The sequence below is a fragment of the Wasmannia auropunctata genome, unplaced genomic scaffold, assembly GCF_000956235.1.
Source record: "Wasmannia auropunctata unplaced genomic scaffold, wasmannia.A_1.0 LD336097.1, whole genome shotgun sequence".
Lineage (NCBI taxonomy): Eukaryota > Metazoa > Arthropoda > Insecta > Hymenoptera > Formicidae > Wasmannia > Wasmannia auropunctata.
In genome coordinates this window covers 487,079-501,742 of record NW_012026793.1, presented here as the reverse complement: position 1 = coordinate 501,742, position 14,664 = coordinate 487,079, and the positions used below count along the sequence as shown (strand labels likewise).

General features: G+C 35.5%; 2 protein-coding genes across 4 annotated transcripts in view; one reads left to right on the top strand and one right to left on the bottom strand.

Annotated features, from left to right (window-relative positions):
• The window catches only part of LOC105462487 (adenylosuccinate lyase), a 36,263-nt gene extending 21,921 nt beyond the window's left edge, over positions 1-14,342 (bottom strand). The window contains exon 1 of the mRNA XM_011709119.1: positions 14,102-14,342. Coding sequence (XP_011707421.1) covers positions 14,102-14,257 — 156 coding nt within the window. The 5' untranslated portion in view covers positions 14,258-14,342. The remainder of the gene's footprint in view (positions 1-14,101) is intronic.
• LOC105462486 lies at positions 1,471-10,375 on the top strand. Of its 3 annotated transcripts, XM_011709115.1 has the most exons (15): positions 1,471-1,769; positions 1,866-2,036; positions 2,352-2,509; positions 2,597-2,699; positions 3,136-3,348; positions 4,051-4,241; positions 4,327-4,475; positions 4,738-4,846; positions 5,435-5,737; positions 5,887-5,979; positions 6,091-6,166; positions 7,235-7,318; positions 7,565-7,666; positions 8,579-8,665; positions 8,744-10,375. In XM_011709115.1, the coding sequence occupies exons 1-15, from the start codon at positions 1,671-1,673 to the stop codon at positions 8,819-8,821; spliced, it is 2,016 nt and encodes a 671-aa protein (XP_011707417.1). In that variant the 5' UTR covers positions 1,471-1,670; the 3' UTR covers positions 8,822-10,375. The 3 variants fall into 3 exon arrangements, with proteins under 3 accessions (XP_011707417.1, XP_011707420.1, XP_011707419.1); XM_011709117.1 differs by lacking the exon at positions 1,471-1,769 and having other exon boundaries at positions 2,011-2,036; positions 2,449-2,509; XM_011709118.1 differs by lacking the exons at positions 1,471-1,769; positions 2,352-2,509 and having other exon boundaries at positions 1,924-2,036.
• Positions 14,343-14,664: the final 322 nt, after the last annotated feature.

The following is a 14,664-nucleotide window of genomic DNA, read 5'->3' as shown; positions in this document are numbered from 1 at the left end:
AATTCCGGCAATTTCTTGAGAGTTCTGATAGCCCCCCCGCCCCCCAAAGGGTTCTATCAATAACCCTTGTGATCAAAATCGCTAAAATGAAAAACAAAAGAGTTATGTTTTTTTAAAGTTACAGAAATATGAAGTTGGCCCTCCCCCCATATCTTTAAATGGTGTTTTCATCGCTTTAATCAACGGAATTCTTTCTAAAATCGAGAACTCTAGAACTCGTCGGGAGGCAACTCTGATTATTTTTTTCAAATTTTAAAAAAGTGGGGCCAACTTCACAGAGGTATACAGTGTCGCGAAATTTGCGAATCAAAATATTATAGCAAGAAAGTTTTCGAAAAATTAAGTAAGAAAATTATTTGTAAATTTTTATTTTAAGTAGTAGTTTTTGAGATATAAAAATTTAAATTTAGTCAGTTATATATTAGTACGCGCGTGAAGTGCGCGACTACTAACACTATCGACGCGCTCACGGACATGTTTCCGTTTAACTGTAATCTATAAATTTAAACTATTATATCTCAAAAACTACTGCTTAAAATAATAAATTACACATAACTTTTTTACTTAATTTTTCGAAGACTTTTTTGCTATTATATTTTGTTATTTTAATTGTAACATTGACAAGGACATCTAATCAGGCTCGTTATCCCTTATATACTTATTATATATAAGTTTAAATCGTTGAACCGGTTAAGTTGTCTTTTTTCATTTTTATTATATTTTGATTCGCAAATTTTGAAACACCCTGTATATTAGTTTCATAAAACTAACGATTTGAATTAAAATGGCAATGCGCATTACTGAATTCATATAATTTTTTCAATTGAGGATTCTTACTTTATTTATTATTGTCTATAAATTTTCATAATCCATTATTTCAAATTTGCATTGCATTACAAGATTATAATTTTTTTCAAATGATTGAAGTATAAGTTGTTACAGAAAAAGTATCAATAATGATATTTCTTTATCTAATATGCTAATGAAATAATTATTTAATTTGTTTATCTTTTTATATTATCTTATCAGTTCGTCTCATACTCTTGTATTTATTTTCCTATAGACAAAATATTATTTATTAAAAGTTTTTAATAGTTTTTCCGAAACAAAATAAAAACTTTGGCACGCAATTCTAGATTTACTTTTTAACATAAAAAAATTTTATATATCCGCATTTAACATAAAAATATATATCCAATATATATTGATGTATATTTTAATATTTATATAAATATATCATGATATTCGCAAATCCTCTGTCACTCGGTTTTCGAAAAATTATTTTTACAGGATGAGAAAAGAATTGTACTATTGTAGAATTAATGTTCACCTGAGAAAATGATCGAACGCCCACTTGTAATAAATGCTCTAAGCATGGCCCTTACTTCATAGCAAGTTCTTACTTCATGCAGATAAAAATGATGAGCAAACGTACGCGAAGTTAGTCATTCTTTGACATGACAATGACTTCAATCGAGGAAACAAAAATATGCGGCATGTCCTCGTAAATGTCAAAAAGTTTTAAATAGAATTTTCTCACGTGTGTGCGTGTGTTATCATTCGTTTTGTATTACAATACGTCATAGCCATAGTATAATGTTACGCGTTGTTGTAATATTACTACGTTAAATAAATTGTAAATTGCAAGAAGCAAAACGGTGAGGATAGAAATGTCAAAAATGATTAAGCGTTTGCGTCAAAAGAAGCTGTTCCAGCCCAAAACCAGCAGATGCTTGTCGATGGTCAGGCCGCTGAGGATATTTCAATTCGTGCGTATCGGGCCGCGTTATTTCGTTTGATCGCGACCTTGAAATCGGAATTAGGAAACCGAAATCGTCACACTGTAAAATTTTCTCTCAAGACAGTTTGCGGTGCTGCTACTGTTCGCGTTCACGATCTACATGACCGCGATGGATCCTACACCGATAAGCGCCCTCGCCTGCATCCTCCTGATTAGCCTGTCGGGCGTATACGTTTTCGTCTTAGCCGTCGAGCTGATCAGCCACTTTGCCGATGGCGCCTTGCACGTTATTCCGGTAATTTACGCCGCACTGTGCGCATCACTGTTCAGTGAAATCAGAACCAGGGAGAAAGAAACAACGCTCGAAACAACGTTCTTTAAAATTTTACGCGTTTCTTTCAAGAACGCGCAGATCATTTATCAATAAGGATAAATTGACAAGCTGAAAAAAAGAATAATCATTGTCCACACGTTTTACTTATTAACAAGATGTTAATAATAATTTTTAAAGTGTTTTCCGATTTTACTGAAAAAAGTAAATATATATATATATATATATATATATTTATTTATTATAAACAAAGATATTTTTCCGTACAAATTATTACAGACGACCATATTTTCCTTGCTTGGTCTCTTGTTTTTCGGCGTTGCCGGAATTTTATTGATTTGCAACGCCTACGCACAACTTGCGGTGCAAATGGTAGCGATGGCACTGTGTCTGCTGACAGCGTTATTATTTTTAATCGATATCACGATGGTACTCGTGTGAGTCTCAATCTTAAATCGATACTGCAGAGACGGACAGGTCCAATCGAATAGAATTATAATAAAAAACACTTTATACGTTTTTAGATTTTGGAAGAGAAAATGCTCGGCCTGTTGCAAACGATATTGCAATAATGTAGAACTTTTATCGCATAAAGGCGGAGAACCGAGTGTCATATCAAAAACCGAAGTAAGTACTCGCGAAAAAAAACTTCACGTAAATGTAAAATTAAAATATTCAGTTCTATAGATTATAGAGATTCTATAAAGATTCACAATTTTAATATATATAAAAATTTAATTAAATCAAATTTTTATTTTAATTTAAAAAATTAATAAAATTTAATTAATTTAATTAAATGTTATTATAATTCAATAAAATTAATAAAATTTAATTAAATATAATTAAATAAAATTAATAAAATTTTTATTAATCTAATTAAATTATTCTGTTTTCGCGTACAAGCTTTAAGAAATGACTTAATAGAATGCATTAGAATGATTATTTTCTCAGAGATAACTCTCTCTCGCGCATCGGATTATCAAGCTTATTTGAATTTCATAATATCGTAAATTAAACGTCACTGTTTTATGATCTAATTCATATCTCTCGAGTGTAAACGTAGACAATGAGGCACGATGTAACGACCAGTCTGAGTGACGTCAGGGTGCCCCACGAATTGGAAGACGTCGCAATGCCTGATCACTGTTACCGCAAAGTCGAGTATCCCCGACGGCGAGAGTACGTCGACTGTCCTACCTGCGTGCCATCATTGTGTAATCTCGACAACGCTCAAATTCAAACGGAACCGAAAAAGATGTCTGTCGTGGAGAGTCAAGTAAGTCGGATTCGAGCGTTTATATATAATGTATGTATACAATGGTTCAGGACTTTCGATTCAGAACTTTTTTACAAGAAAGAACGTATAATACGGTGTATCTTAAATAACGCCTAATTATATACTAATTATATAGCGTTATTTCTTGTAAAGAAAACTAAATTGATAGTCCTGAACCATTTTTTTCAGTGGTTAATAAAGCTACTGCAGTAATTACTGTTTCGTTGAGCATTATAGAAAAAAATAGTTCTTAAATAGTGGTATATACATATACAGAATGTCCTCCAAAAAATCACTCGCTACTTCGAGAGGTGATTCGGAACCCAAAAAGAAGGAAAAAAATTATATAAACACATGTAGCAAATATATGTTCGGAAATAAATTGTTTCCGAGTTATAGCCACTTTTATATTAAAATAATCGTAAATAAATCGTAATAATAATCATAATAAGTTATGATTAATATATATGATTATGACAATAAAAAATAAATTACAATTTTTTCAAGTTATATATTATATAGCTACTTTTATGTTAAAGATCGTAATTTAGTTTTTTTTTTAATTAATCACAATTTTTTTAAGTTATAGCTACTTTTATGTTCCAAAAATCGTAATTTATTTTTTATAACCATAATTTATTAAAATTATTATTACTATTTATTGCAATTTTTATTACGATTTTTTTTCGATGAAATTATTAGACTCCGAGAGCGATCACGAAGGAGACGCCAATGCAGACGTCGAGCAAATGCGAGTTCTGTGAACAACAAATACAATTCGCCAAAGAAGCTAGCATGCCCGATGCGCACAACTTTCCACATTCATCACAATGGAGTTATCCTGCTATCGTGCAGTTCATTCGCGGCGGGGTCAGCGCGCCGTGTTGCCCCGGGTAACTCTCTCTCTCTCTCTCGCTAGTTTTTATATGCCAGAATAGGAAATCCTAGAAAGTGACACGATTCTTTTTCTTGCCGCAGATGCAAATGCGCAATGAACACGACACAGACGCAACAGCAACGGCGACAGCAGCAACAGCAACCGCAGCAATTGACGCAACAACGTGCGGGATCCCCAGAAGTGTCGAATTCTAACAAAACGACGAGTGAGACAACACAGCAGGTTACGAGTAAATTTGATATCATACGGGAATTATGTGAAATTATTCCTATATATTGTTCAGAGTCACAGATCGGGCCAAAGTTGTTGCAAAGAAGAAAAGTTGTTGCTGGGGCGATTCTTTTCAGTATAAATCACTAGTACCACTCATCTCGTTAATGATTTTTAATTCTGATCTGTCTCATTCGCAACAATTTAGATCTGACGCTGAATTTCGCGCGGTAACGCGTGACATCGCTGATCGCTTTACGAATAATAATTCTCATCTAAAGACAGTACAGAAAGCGGGAACGTTACGGGATTGACGCCGCGATCCGCAGCCAAGTATACCGTTTCATTTTATAGCCCGGATAGGAAAATGCAGACCGTACCGGACGTCGTGTACGTGTATCATAAATTTATATGACAATCTTTATGAAAAGATTATTCTATTCGAGAAATATTTAATCCCTGAATGTAAGAAAAAAAAAATTTCAAGACCTTTTGATGAAACTTTTTTCAATTTTTTCAATAAAATTCTCTTTCATTTTGTAGGTCATCTGTAAAGAAAATTAAAGGCCTTTTCTTTTGACACATGGAAAGAACGATTTTGTTGAAAGATCTAAAAATTTTGCTGAATCAGATCTGTAAAAATTAATTCTTCTAGAATCATCAACAAATTTTATTGGAATGTTAAAAATGATAAGCATTGCTATAAAACGTTTTGATATTCCAGCAATTATTTTGCTAGAAAATATTGCTAGAAAAAAAATGCTTTCCCACAAAATTATTTTGATTATTAAACAAAAATTATCTTCAGATCTGGATCCAGCAAAATTGTTCTTTCCATGCAGTAATTTAAAATTAAATACTTTTTGTTACATAAATTTATTGCAAAATTCACTCTAATGTTACGCAAGTTAATATGAAAAAATATACGTAATAAATGCCTGAATTAAAAATCACGATTTATATTGCGATTAATCTTAGCCACAAGCAAAAAGTGAATGCAATGAAGATGAAAGAAGACGCGAGACCGACGAGAGAGGACATCGATCGAGAGCTCGCGAAGGAAGTCAGAGCGAAAACTAAAGGGCCCAAGATGATTGAAAAGAAGAAAAGGAAAAACGAGAGAAGCATAGAGGAAAGCGAAGAAGAGAAAACGATTGAAGGGGACAAGATCGAGAGAAGTAAGGGCGGAGGGGAACACCATGGTAGAGTCTATCAAGAATTTATGCGTCGCGCAACGGAACGAGGAAGCGTGACGAACCTGGAGGAATCGCCGACGCACACGTAGGCGGATTACTTTACATAACGCGACACGATAATATCGATTCAGCCATGCGTCTCGTAGCCATGCATAGCTTAAATCGACTGTCACGCGCTGCACGGTCTGATGAAACGAATGATTTGAAATATACATGAGAAAATGATTGCTTCAGGAACAGAACGTTAATCACACCGCCGAGCAATCGGACGAGACCTCGAGCGTTGTTGTGCTTGAAGTCAAACAAAGTGGATCCAATTAACGACACGTAAGCAATCGAAATCTCTCGTAAATAATGCGACAAATCCGACGATCCAGTCGATAATTCGATATTTCGATGCGCGAGCTTACAATTCACGAACTTTGTTTGCCACTTTAGAAGTATATTCGACGAGGATTGCATCGCCGAAAGGATGGCGCCGAGGGAGCTACTTGATAATCAAGCCGTTCAAGAAGTATAAAACACGTTTTTATTAATAAGTTATTAAAATAAGATAAATGAATCATTCAATAAACGGAAAAGAATTAAAATGGATTAAAATTTTTAAATTCATGGATTCAAATTCGTTGAAATGGATTGGCCTCCGTGGAAATAAATGTATTTCTATTTTATAATATGAATATAATATTTTTAGTATACTTTAATATATTATTTTTTGGATTTGATGGATTGAAACTATACATTTCGTAGTTGCTATTTTTAATTAAATAACGTTCATGGTTCATTTTTACGGAAATTTATATGTTATTATATAAACTATATATTCTTTAAACTTAATTAGATCGAAAAGCATTTTCTATCTAGAATTTTGAATTAATCATTATTCACGATTTACTTTTCAAAACTGAACTTATTTTTAGATTCAATGGTATAGAGAATGTAATCATGCAATTCCTATAAATGAATACAAAAGAACTGCAATTGAGCAGTGAAATGAGTTTAGATTTTCAGAAATAAGAATTCGCGAACGTTGAAATGAATATTTTAAAATCTATTTTAATCTATTTCCCTTTACTGGGCAGTGACTGGACATATACCTATATCGGGACATGCACACAAAACTTATTAAGTAATCTCAAATTTTTTAAATAATATTAAATTTAATTGTAATCTTTAAATATTTTTACAATTAAATTTTGATACACGAAAAGAACGATTTTGATCGGAAGATTTAAAAAATTTGAAAATAATTTTTGTTAGAGCATCATCAAAATTTTGTTGGAAAGTCGAACTGATTGATCAAAAGAATATCAAAACTTTTTACAGCAATGCTTATTATTTTTGAGTTTCCAACAAAATATTTTGATGGTGCTTTAACAAAAATTATTTTCAAATTTTTTCTTTGATCTTCTAGCAAAATCGTCTTTCCGCATTATGATAAAAAAAATCATTTAAGTGTAATAAATTTTATGTAAATGTCAGGACATAGGTACATGGTTTCTAAACGTCTAGTCACTGATACGTTTATCTTAAGAGTGTTGGAAAGTAAATTCTAATAATGCGATCTTTATTCCCGTTCTAGAGCGAGCATGTTTCAAGGACTGGATCGCCGAATTTTCTAATTAAACGGCTGGACAATGCTTGTTTGTCCTATAGGCGACAGAAGGTGATACTTCAAAGTGATAATACTAATTTCATTATTGAGTGCTTTCCATTTAGTGACACAAGCCGACGCAAGTGTCGCGTTTTGGTCAATCACTAAATGCCAAGAAAGACAGAATGATGTTTGCGTCGACTAAATGGAATGTCGACTTGTGTCACTAAATGGAAAGTAGCTCTTCTGGGAATCTAATGATCTGAGAATTTCTCAGGCTCTCTCGCTTTGTATTATCTCAAACCGCATGCTTTTCAGAGCTTAACGCCAACTTCGGACAATTCCAGATGTTACAGCGTCTTCAAGGACAGAAAAGGAAGATACTTCTGCGAATTTTGCGCCCCGGAGGATACTAAAAAGGTAAAAGTCCCCACATTTCTACGACGAATTGAATAAACACATACGCGAAAGAAAATTGTATTAACATCAGTCAACAATTTAATTGAAAATAATCTTGTTTCTTTAAGTATATCAGTTTTGTAATCATTATTTTGAAATCAGTATTAACAAAACAAATGTTTTATTAAAACAAGACGTGCGTTTCAGTAAAGTTCTTTCTCTTTCTGTTTAATTATCACTACTGTCTCAAATTAAGCCTTCGAATTGACGTCAAAAGCGAGAAAATACACAATACAAATTCTTTTAAAATATATTCAAATAAAAATATTTTTCAATAAAAACACATTTGTACCAAATAAAATAAATTTAAAATATACTATCTTTTTATTTCGGAAAGGAATTAAGTTATATTTATTTCTATATGCTATTAATTTGAGAGAGACAATCATCATAGCTGTGAAAACAGCTCATTTCGTTATGCATAATTCATTTTCAGATATTTATTAAGAAACAAAAAAATAAAGTTTTTCGGTATATTTTACAAGTCGGTTTTATCCATTATATCCATTTTAATATATTTTGTAAGAATTTTTATTATAGATTTTCTCGTTTCTGACGTCGAGATAATGTGTGAAATGGAGTAACTTAATACAGTCATTAAATTAAAATTGATTTTCAATCAGAATTTATTTTCATGCTAATGTATATTGTTAATACATAATTTTTTTTCTATGCATATACATATGCGCATGATTACTTACTATAAAATGTATCATTTTAGATTTGAAAAATAATTATCTCGTGATTTGTTTTGGTTACATAAAAAACCTATTTATACGCATTTAAATGAGAACATATTTTGAAGAAACTAACTTTTATTCAATTAAATTGATTTATTAAAAACCAATTATTGAAAAACCAATGTTTTCACAGACAACGAGCAGGCTCGAAGGCACGGATTTACGGAAGCTACGGTGTATCAATTGTCTATTGCGTCTTCGTGATCGAGGTGTCAAAACTGTAAGTGTCGGAATAACGAATAATCCGTAAAAGATTGTCAAAGTTTAGACGTGACCAGAATTTCATTGTCATTCGCAGAACGTTAAGCTGAAATCGGACACCTGTTCGAAATACGGTCAATCGCAAAGGCGCGTGACTTCACCCTCCTTCACGTAAACAGATTGCAATTCACAACTTACAGATATCTCGCGTCGATAGAGCGCACAGTATCGCGCGGGTCGCGGCCGGAAGCGTTATTCGCGACGCGATTGTTTCGCTTAGAGATCTTTCATTTCTTACAATAATTAAATCATTAGGAACAGCGATTAAGGAACACAGTATAAACTCGTCTTCACGCGGACATGCTGGAGAAGAAATACGCGGCGCTGATCGCGTTGTTGATTATTAGCTGTAGTGATAATTGGCGGTAAAGAAGTACGAATCGTGTTCTTTCTTTTTTGTTTGCCTTTGGATTTCAGATTTGTCGAATCTCAGTACCACGATTTAATCGTGTTCCTCACTTCATCGGAAGAACATGATTCGTACTTCTTTGCGTACATTCCTGCGAAACATGATACTCAATTGCCGCCCAGTTGGCGGGACGCGCGTCACTTTGTACTCTAACGCCAACGCAGTTGTCCTGTGTAGAAGAGTTTTCCGAGATTTGCTACAAATTAAGCAAGCCTTATGCTCACCTTGCGTAATTTCTAGCAAATCTCCGAGCTCTCCTTTCACTCCAAACGCGCGGGACAATAAAAAAAAAGAAGAGAAAAAAGAAAATATAACTCTATTATTGGCTATTGAACCTTGAGTGATTAAAAAATATAATGATAAAAAATCTTAAGACACCCGTTAAAAACTGTGCGATTAAAAAATATACACGGGTGATTAATTCGGCTTTTTAAAATAGATATTATAAATATGACAGCGCGCGAGACTTAATCCAATATAAATATATGCGGTCTTCACAAACAAACGTGTCCTTCCGGCGAATAAGTCGCAATTACATAGATTTAAAAAAATAGATATATGCCAACGATTATGCGCGGTTTCAGAAAAATGGTAACATGGCGTTTACCGATAAAATGTTACAAAATGAAAAAAAATTTCGCGAGTCGTATTGGGTCGATATTCGCGAGTCGTAATTGGCACGATTAGAAGCAGGCAGGAGATCAGCGAGCGTTCAGTGATTCTTTATTATGATCCTCTACACTTAGATCTAGCAGAGAACTAAAAGCAATCATATTAAAGAATCATTGAACATTAAGTTGCACAGAGATTTAACTCTTAACGACAGTTCGTCGATTGTATGGTAAAAAAAAGCAACGATAGTGTCGTTGCTTATATATTAATATGCGCAATGACATTATAACGATAACGAACTGTCGTTAAGAGTTACAAAGCTTTAGATCTGCTGAACGCGCCAATTGAGCTGTGAATTGAAGAAACCGCGATGAAAAGAGCTTAGCAACGCTTACACTAAAAACAAAACAAAACAAAACAAAAAAAAAAGATCTTTGCGTCACTTACATGCAAACCTTTCTCTTTGGCGTCAATAATTAAAAACAAAACACCAAAAACAAAAAAATCTGTGTCAATAATTAAAAACAAAAAAAAATATGTCCTAATGATTGTCCCATTAGAGTGCACACAAAATAAACGTAAAACTTTGGTTCGCCGTAATCTCTTAAAATCTAAATAAAACTCTGTCAAAACGGAAAAAGAGGAAAGGAAGAATATCACAGGAGGGCGCGAGCGGTGTCCTGCTTCAAAATCGGCCTGGGGCGTTTCTCGCCGAGGCACGTCGCGTGTTCCGCCGGCATGCAGATCGGCGTGTAATTCATAGAATGAACGTAGGATGGCATCGTGGCGGCACGCGATAACGCGTCACCGTTCACCGGCGCGTTTCCCGTCGTCAGGATTCCGCGGCGCCAGGAGTCGTAGTCGACTGCAGGACTCAGATCGGCGGCGATCGATCCACGACCGTCGATCTGCTCGTACGCGCGACAAGCGTAGCCGTCGCGAGCGTGATTATTACCGCTGATGACCGAGGCGGATTCGGGAAGAGCGTCCTTCGCGCAGAGATAAGCCGGCGACTGCAGCAGCACGTAACACGCCGGATGATTCGGATAACGGACGGCGGCGTACGGCCGGGTCTGATCGACCGTCCTGCTGGTGGAGAGAAGCGCCGGACGGCAATTCGAGACGCCAGACTCGCTCGGGTATCCGTCAAACAGGGAAGACCGCAACGGCGACGGCGGCGGCAGGTTTTCCCTGTCGTTGTTCCAAAACCACCTGCTCGACAATTTGTCCAACGAATCGTGGGCGGCCATCGGGCCGTCGGAACTCGTCGGCGAGTTGGGTAACGTGGACGGCAGATAACAGCCCCACATGTCGAAGTTCGAAAAGCTGCCTGCGTCCTTCTTCCGCTGCGTCTTATCGGAGGAATAATAACGCCCCCCCCCGTCCAACGGATATTGCACGTTGTCGTTGATGTCCGTGAGCACCTGCCTCTTCTTGTCTTCGCCCAACGGCACGGACTCGTCCATGGCCGACATGGCCAGCATGGTGGAATAGCGGGTGGCGTTGCCACAGCTGGCGGCAGGTCTGGCGACCGGCGACGGACCGGCCTGACCGTTGCCGCCGTTCGGCGGGCAGATCAGCGTGATCGATTTCCTCCGGGCGCGGATAGATTCGTTCTGCATCGGCGGAATCGACATGGCCTTCTTCGACGAGGACTGCAGGTACTTCCGAGTGATCTGTACGTCGCCTTTGTCATCGACAGTGCCACGATCTTCGTACTGACAAACAGGTACGTATATGCGAGTTATATACATATAAGAGACAATTTGGTATTGTTGCAAAGCGGCAATGTAGACGCCCGGTTGCACCGATTCATTGACCGATTAATTTGGGATTAATTGGCATTAATTCCAAAATAATATTAAAATATATTTAAAAAAAAATTAAAATATCTAAAATATAAAACATCTAAAGGGAAATCTTTTAGGCAAAAGGCTTGTTCTTTTTAACCTAAATCTTCCTGCATCATTCATGTTTATCTTTCTCCAAGTGGAGAGAAAGAAAGAAAAGATGAGCAAGAAATTTAACTGAAAAGAACAGATCCATTCCTTTTTTTTTATAAAAAAAGAACACAAATCGTTAAGCTAATTAACGTCTAATGTCAGTGCAATCCGGGCGCAGTTGTGAATAATCATCAGAATATGAAGAAAGCATTATAAGAAATTTGTTTATTGTCTTTTTCATTGTAAAATGTTACGTAATAATGTCATATTGGAATGTGCATTTCATTGTTTTATAAATTCATCGACGGGGACATTCATAAATATCCGATTTGATTTCATTCAATTTCCTAGAATTCTCGTGAATGACTGCTATCGATGCTCAAATCTGAATGCATTTTAATACATTGCTCATTGGATAATCACAATTTGTTTTTATTAAACATGATGTGTTTTAAATAACCTTTGTGGACTAAGATAATCATGTTTTCGAAATGTTGCGCGTCAATCGATAAGATGTGTGGCAATATAACGCGTTAAAAATAGTTTCGCAATCTTCCCTCGGAGCTTATTGCTTACACTTGTTTGTCGTAGACGGGCGAAATTTTTCCACTCAAAAATACCCTCCCGTGAATCTTTTATTCATAAAACCTCTAAGGGAATTCGAATACAACGTAAGCTACACGCATGTCTAATTTCTATTTGCTGCGCAAAGACGAGTATAAATTTCGTCATTTAACCTTCGGTGACGCGCGCATTTGTTTTTTTACAACACATATCATGCTGTTTTTTTCTCATTTTTACTTAAAAGACATTCTCCATGCGACTACACTGTACTGATTAGGGGGTCGATTGTGTATCATGAACGAGATGAAAATTACAAAAATGAGCAAGTTCACTAGATATTGGCCAATAAAATTAAAAATATTCTAGTGAATTTGCTCATTTTTGTAATTTTCACCTTATTCCGAGATAAACAATTGAGGGCTAGAACTAGAGACTCAATTGATACTGTACGCAGTTTTACGAGCTTATTACAGGGTGGATACTCAAATTTTGTAAAAGAATTCTCTGAAAATTCTCGGATTTTCCTGGAATTTTATTCAAAATTCCAAGTGAGATTAGAGAACTTCTCAATACAGCTTTAAAATAAATTAGGCACTAAGAGTTCTAGTAACGTATAGAACTTGATGTGTGAAACAATTTAATCTTTTCATATGTACAATAGTTACATCTCCATAAAAATGTGTGAAACAATTTAATCTTTTCATATGTACAATAGTTACATCTCCATACAAAATTTCTCGAACGTAACGAAAGACTTTGTATGGAAATGTAACTACATATGTGAAGATTAAATTCTTTCACGCACCAAGTTCTGCGTTATTAGACTCTTAATGCCTGACTAATTATTTCTGGATTATCGTTTTTTAGATTGAAAAGTCTTCATATAGTGTATGTCAATTTTAGAATAAATTAATTTTCAATATCAGAGGCCTTCGATATAGGGCCACGTTTACTTTCTAAAGGGATAAAATTAAATTTCAAAAATTCAAAAAATTTCCCTGAGTACCAGTAAAATTTCATGAGAATCCATGATTTTCAAGGACAAAAATGAAATTCTCTGAGAATTCCAGATTTTCCCGATAGTACCCACCCTGTTATTATCATCGCGAAATTGACTTATGTAATAAAACACACATGAACACTGATTTGTAGTCGTAACGTGCAGAATGTGATTATTAATAAGGAAATTGTTCAAATGGTGTTTTTTCACAGCGCGAATCATGAAAGCTTGAGAAAAGAAAAAAAGTTCACTCGCAAATGTAGTCTAATTATTTCGTTTGAGTGACGTCAAACACTGTACAGTATGCATATCATCGTCGCGAAATTGACTGATGTAGCAAAACATATATAATAAATGATTCGTACAGTTGTAATGTGCAGAATGTGGTTATTAATGAGGAAATTGTTCACATGGTGTTTTTTCATGACGCGAGTTATGAAAGCTTGAGAAAAGAGAAAAAGTTCACTCGCAAATGTACATACAGTCTAATTATTTCGTTCGAGCCGTGTCAACACTATACAGTGTGCAAACAGGAAATGTAACTGTATACGTGAAGATTAAATTCTTTCAAGCACCAAGTTCTGCGTTATTAGACTTAATGCCTGACTAATTATTTCTGGATTTTCGTTTTTTAGACTAGAGAATCTTCATATAATATATGTCAATTTTTAAATAAATTAACTTTCTATTGAAATATCGAAGGCCTTCGATATGGGGCCACGTTTACTTTCTAAAGAGATAAAATTAAATTTCAAAAATTCAAAAAATTTCCCTGAATACCAGTTAAATTTTATGAGAATCCATAATTTTCAAGGGCACGCGCCGGTAGGCTGTCTACTCTTACTGTTGAACGTTAGGGGCACGTACCATTTCAGCTTTGGCCAAGTAAATCCAGAGCTTGCGCCACGTGCTGAACTTGTGCTGGTCGCTGAAATTGTAGCGCATCTCCTTCGAGGCATACCGGGTCGACAGAGGACTGCGATAGTCGGAATAATCGTTGCTCGGCACTTTCGACGCACTCATGGTTTAATCGAGAGAAAGAGAGAGATTCGAAAGGAACTGTCCGACGCGACCGCGTGAATAGGACTACATGCGATCAGCTGATACCGCCGTCTGACCCGGCTGATCGACGAAAACCGCGAGCGCCTCGTCTTGGGGAGTACGTGAACTAGTTCGAACGAGCTTCCAGCTCAGCCGATGCTCCAGAGTGAACGCGGCAACGAATATAAACGCGATATGGATGTAGAATTTTTCTAAGAATTAGAAAACGATAAGAGTAAATTAAGGATGTTTGATACCTATAATAGTAGCAAAAAGTTAAAGAACTGATTTCGACGAATATGCTCTTCTCATATAGTTTGAGTAATAAGGATTGTGCAGAATGTTATCATTTATTCAGAACTAGAGCGCAGAAATGGAAGAGCACACGT

Excerpts from the sequence above, each read along its gene's own strand:
- LOC105462486 (XM_011709115.1), top strand. The coding sequence starts at position 1,671 with ATGTCAAAAATGATTAAGCGTTTGCGTCAAAAGAAGCTGTTCCAGCCC. Across the intron at positions 4,847-5,434 it reads CAGACCGTACCGGACGTCGT|CCACAAGCAAAAAGTGAATG; the intron begins GTACGTGTATCA and ends GATTAATCTTAG. Across the intron at positions 5,738-5,886 it reads GAGGAATCGCCGACGCACAC|GAACAGAACGTTAATCACAC; the intron begins GTAGGCGGATTA and ends TGATTGCTTCAG.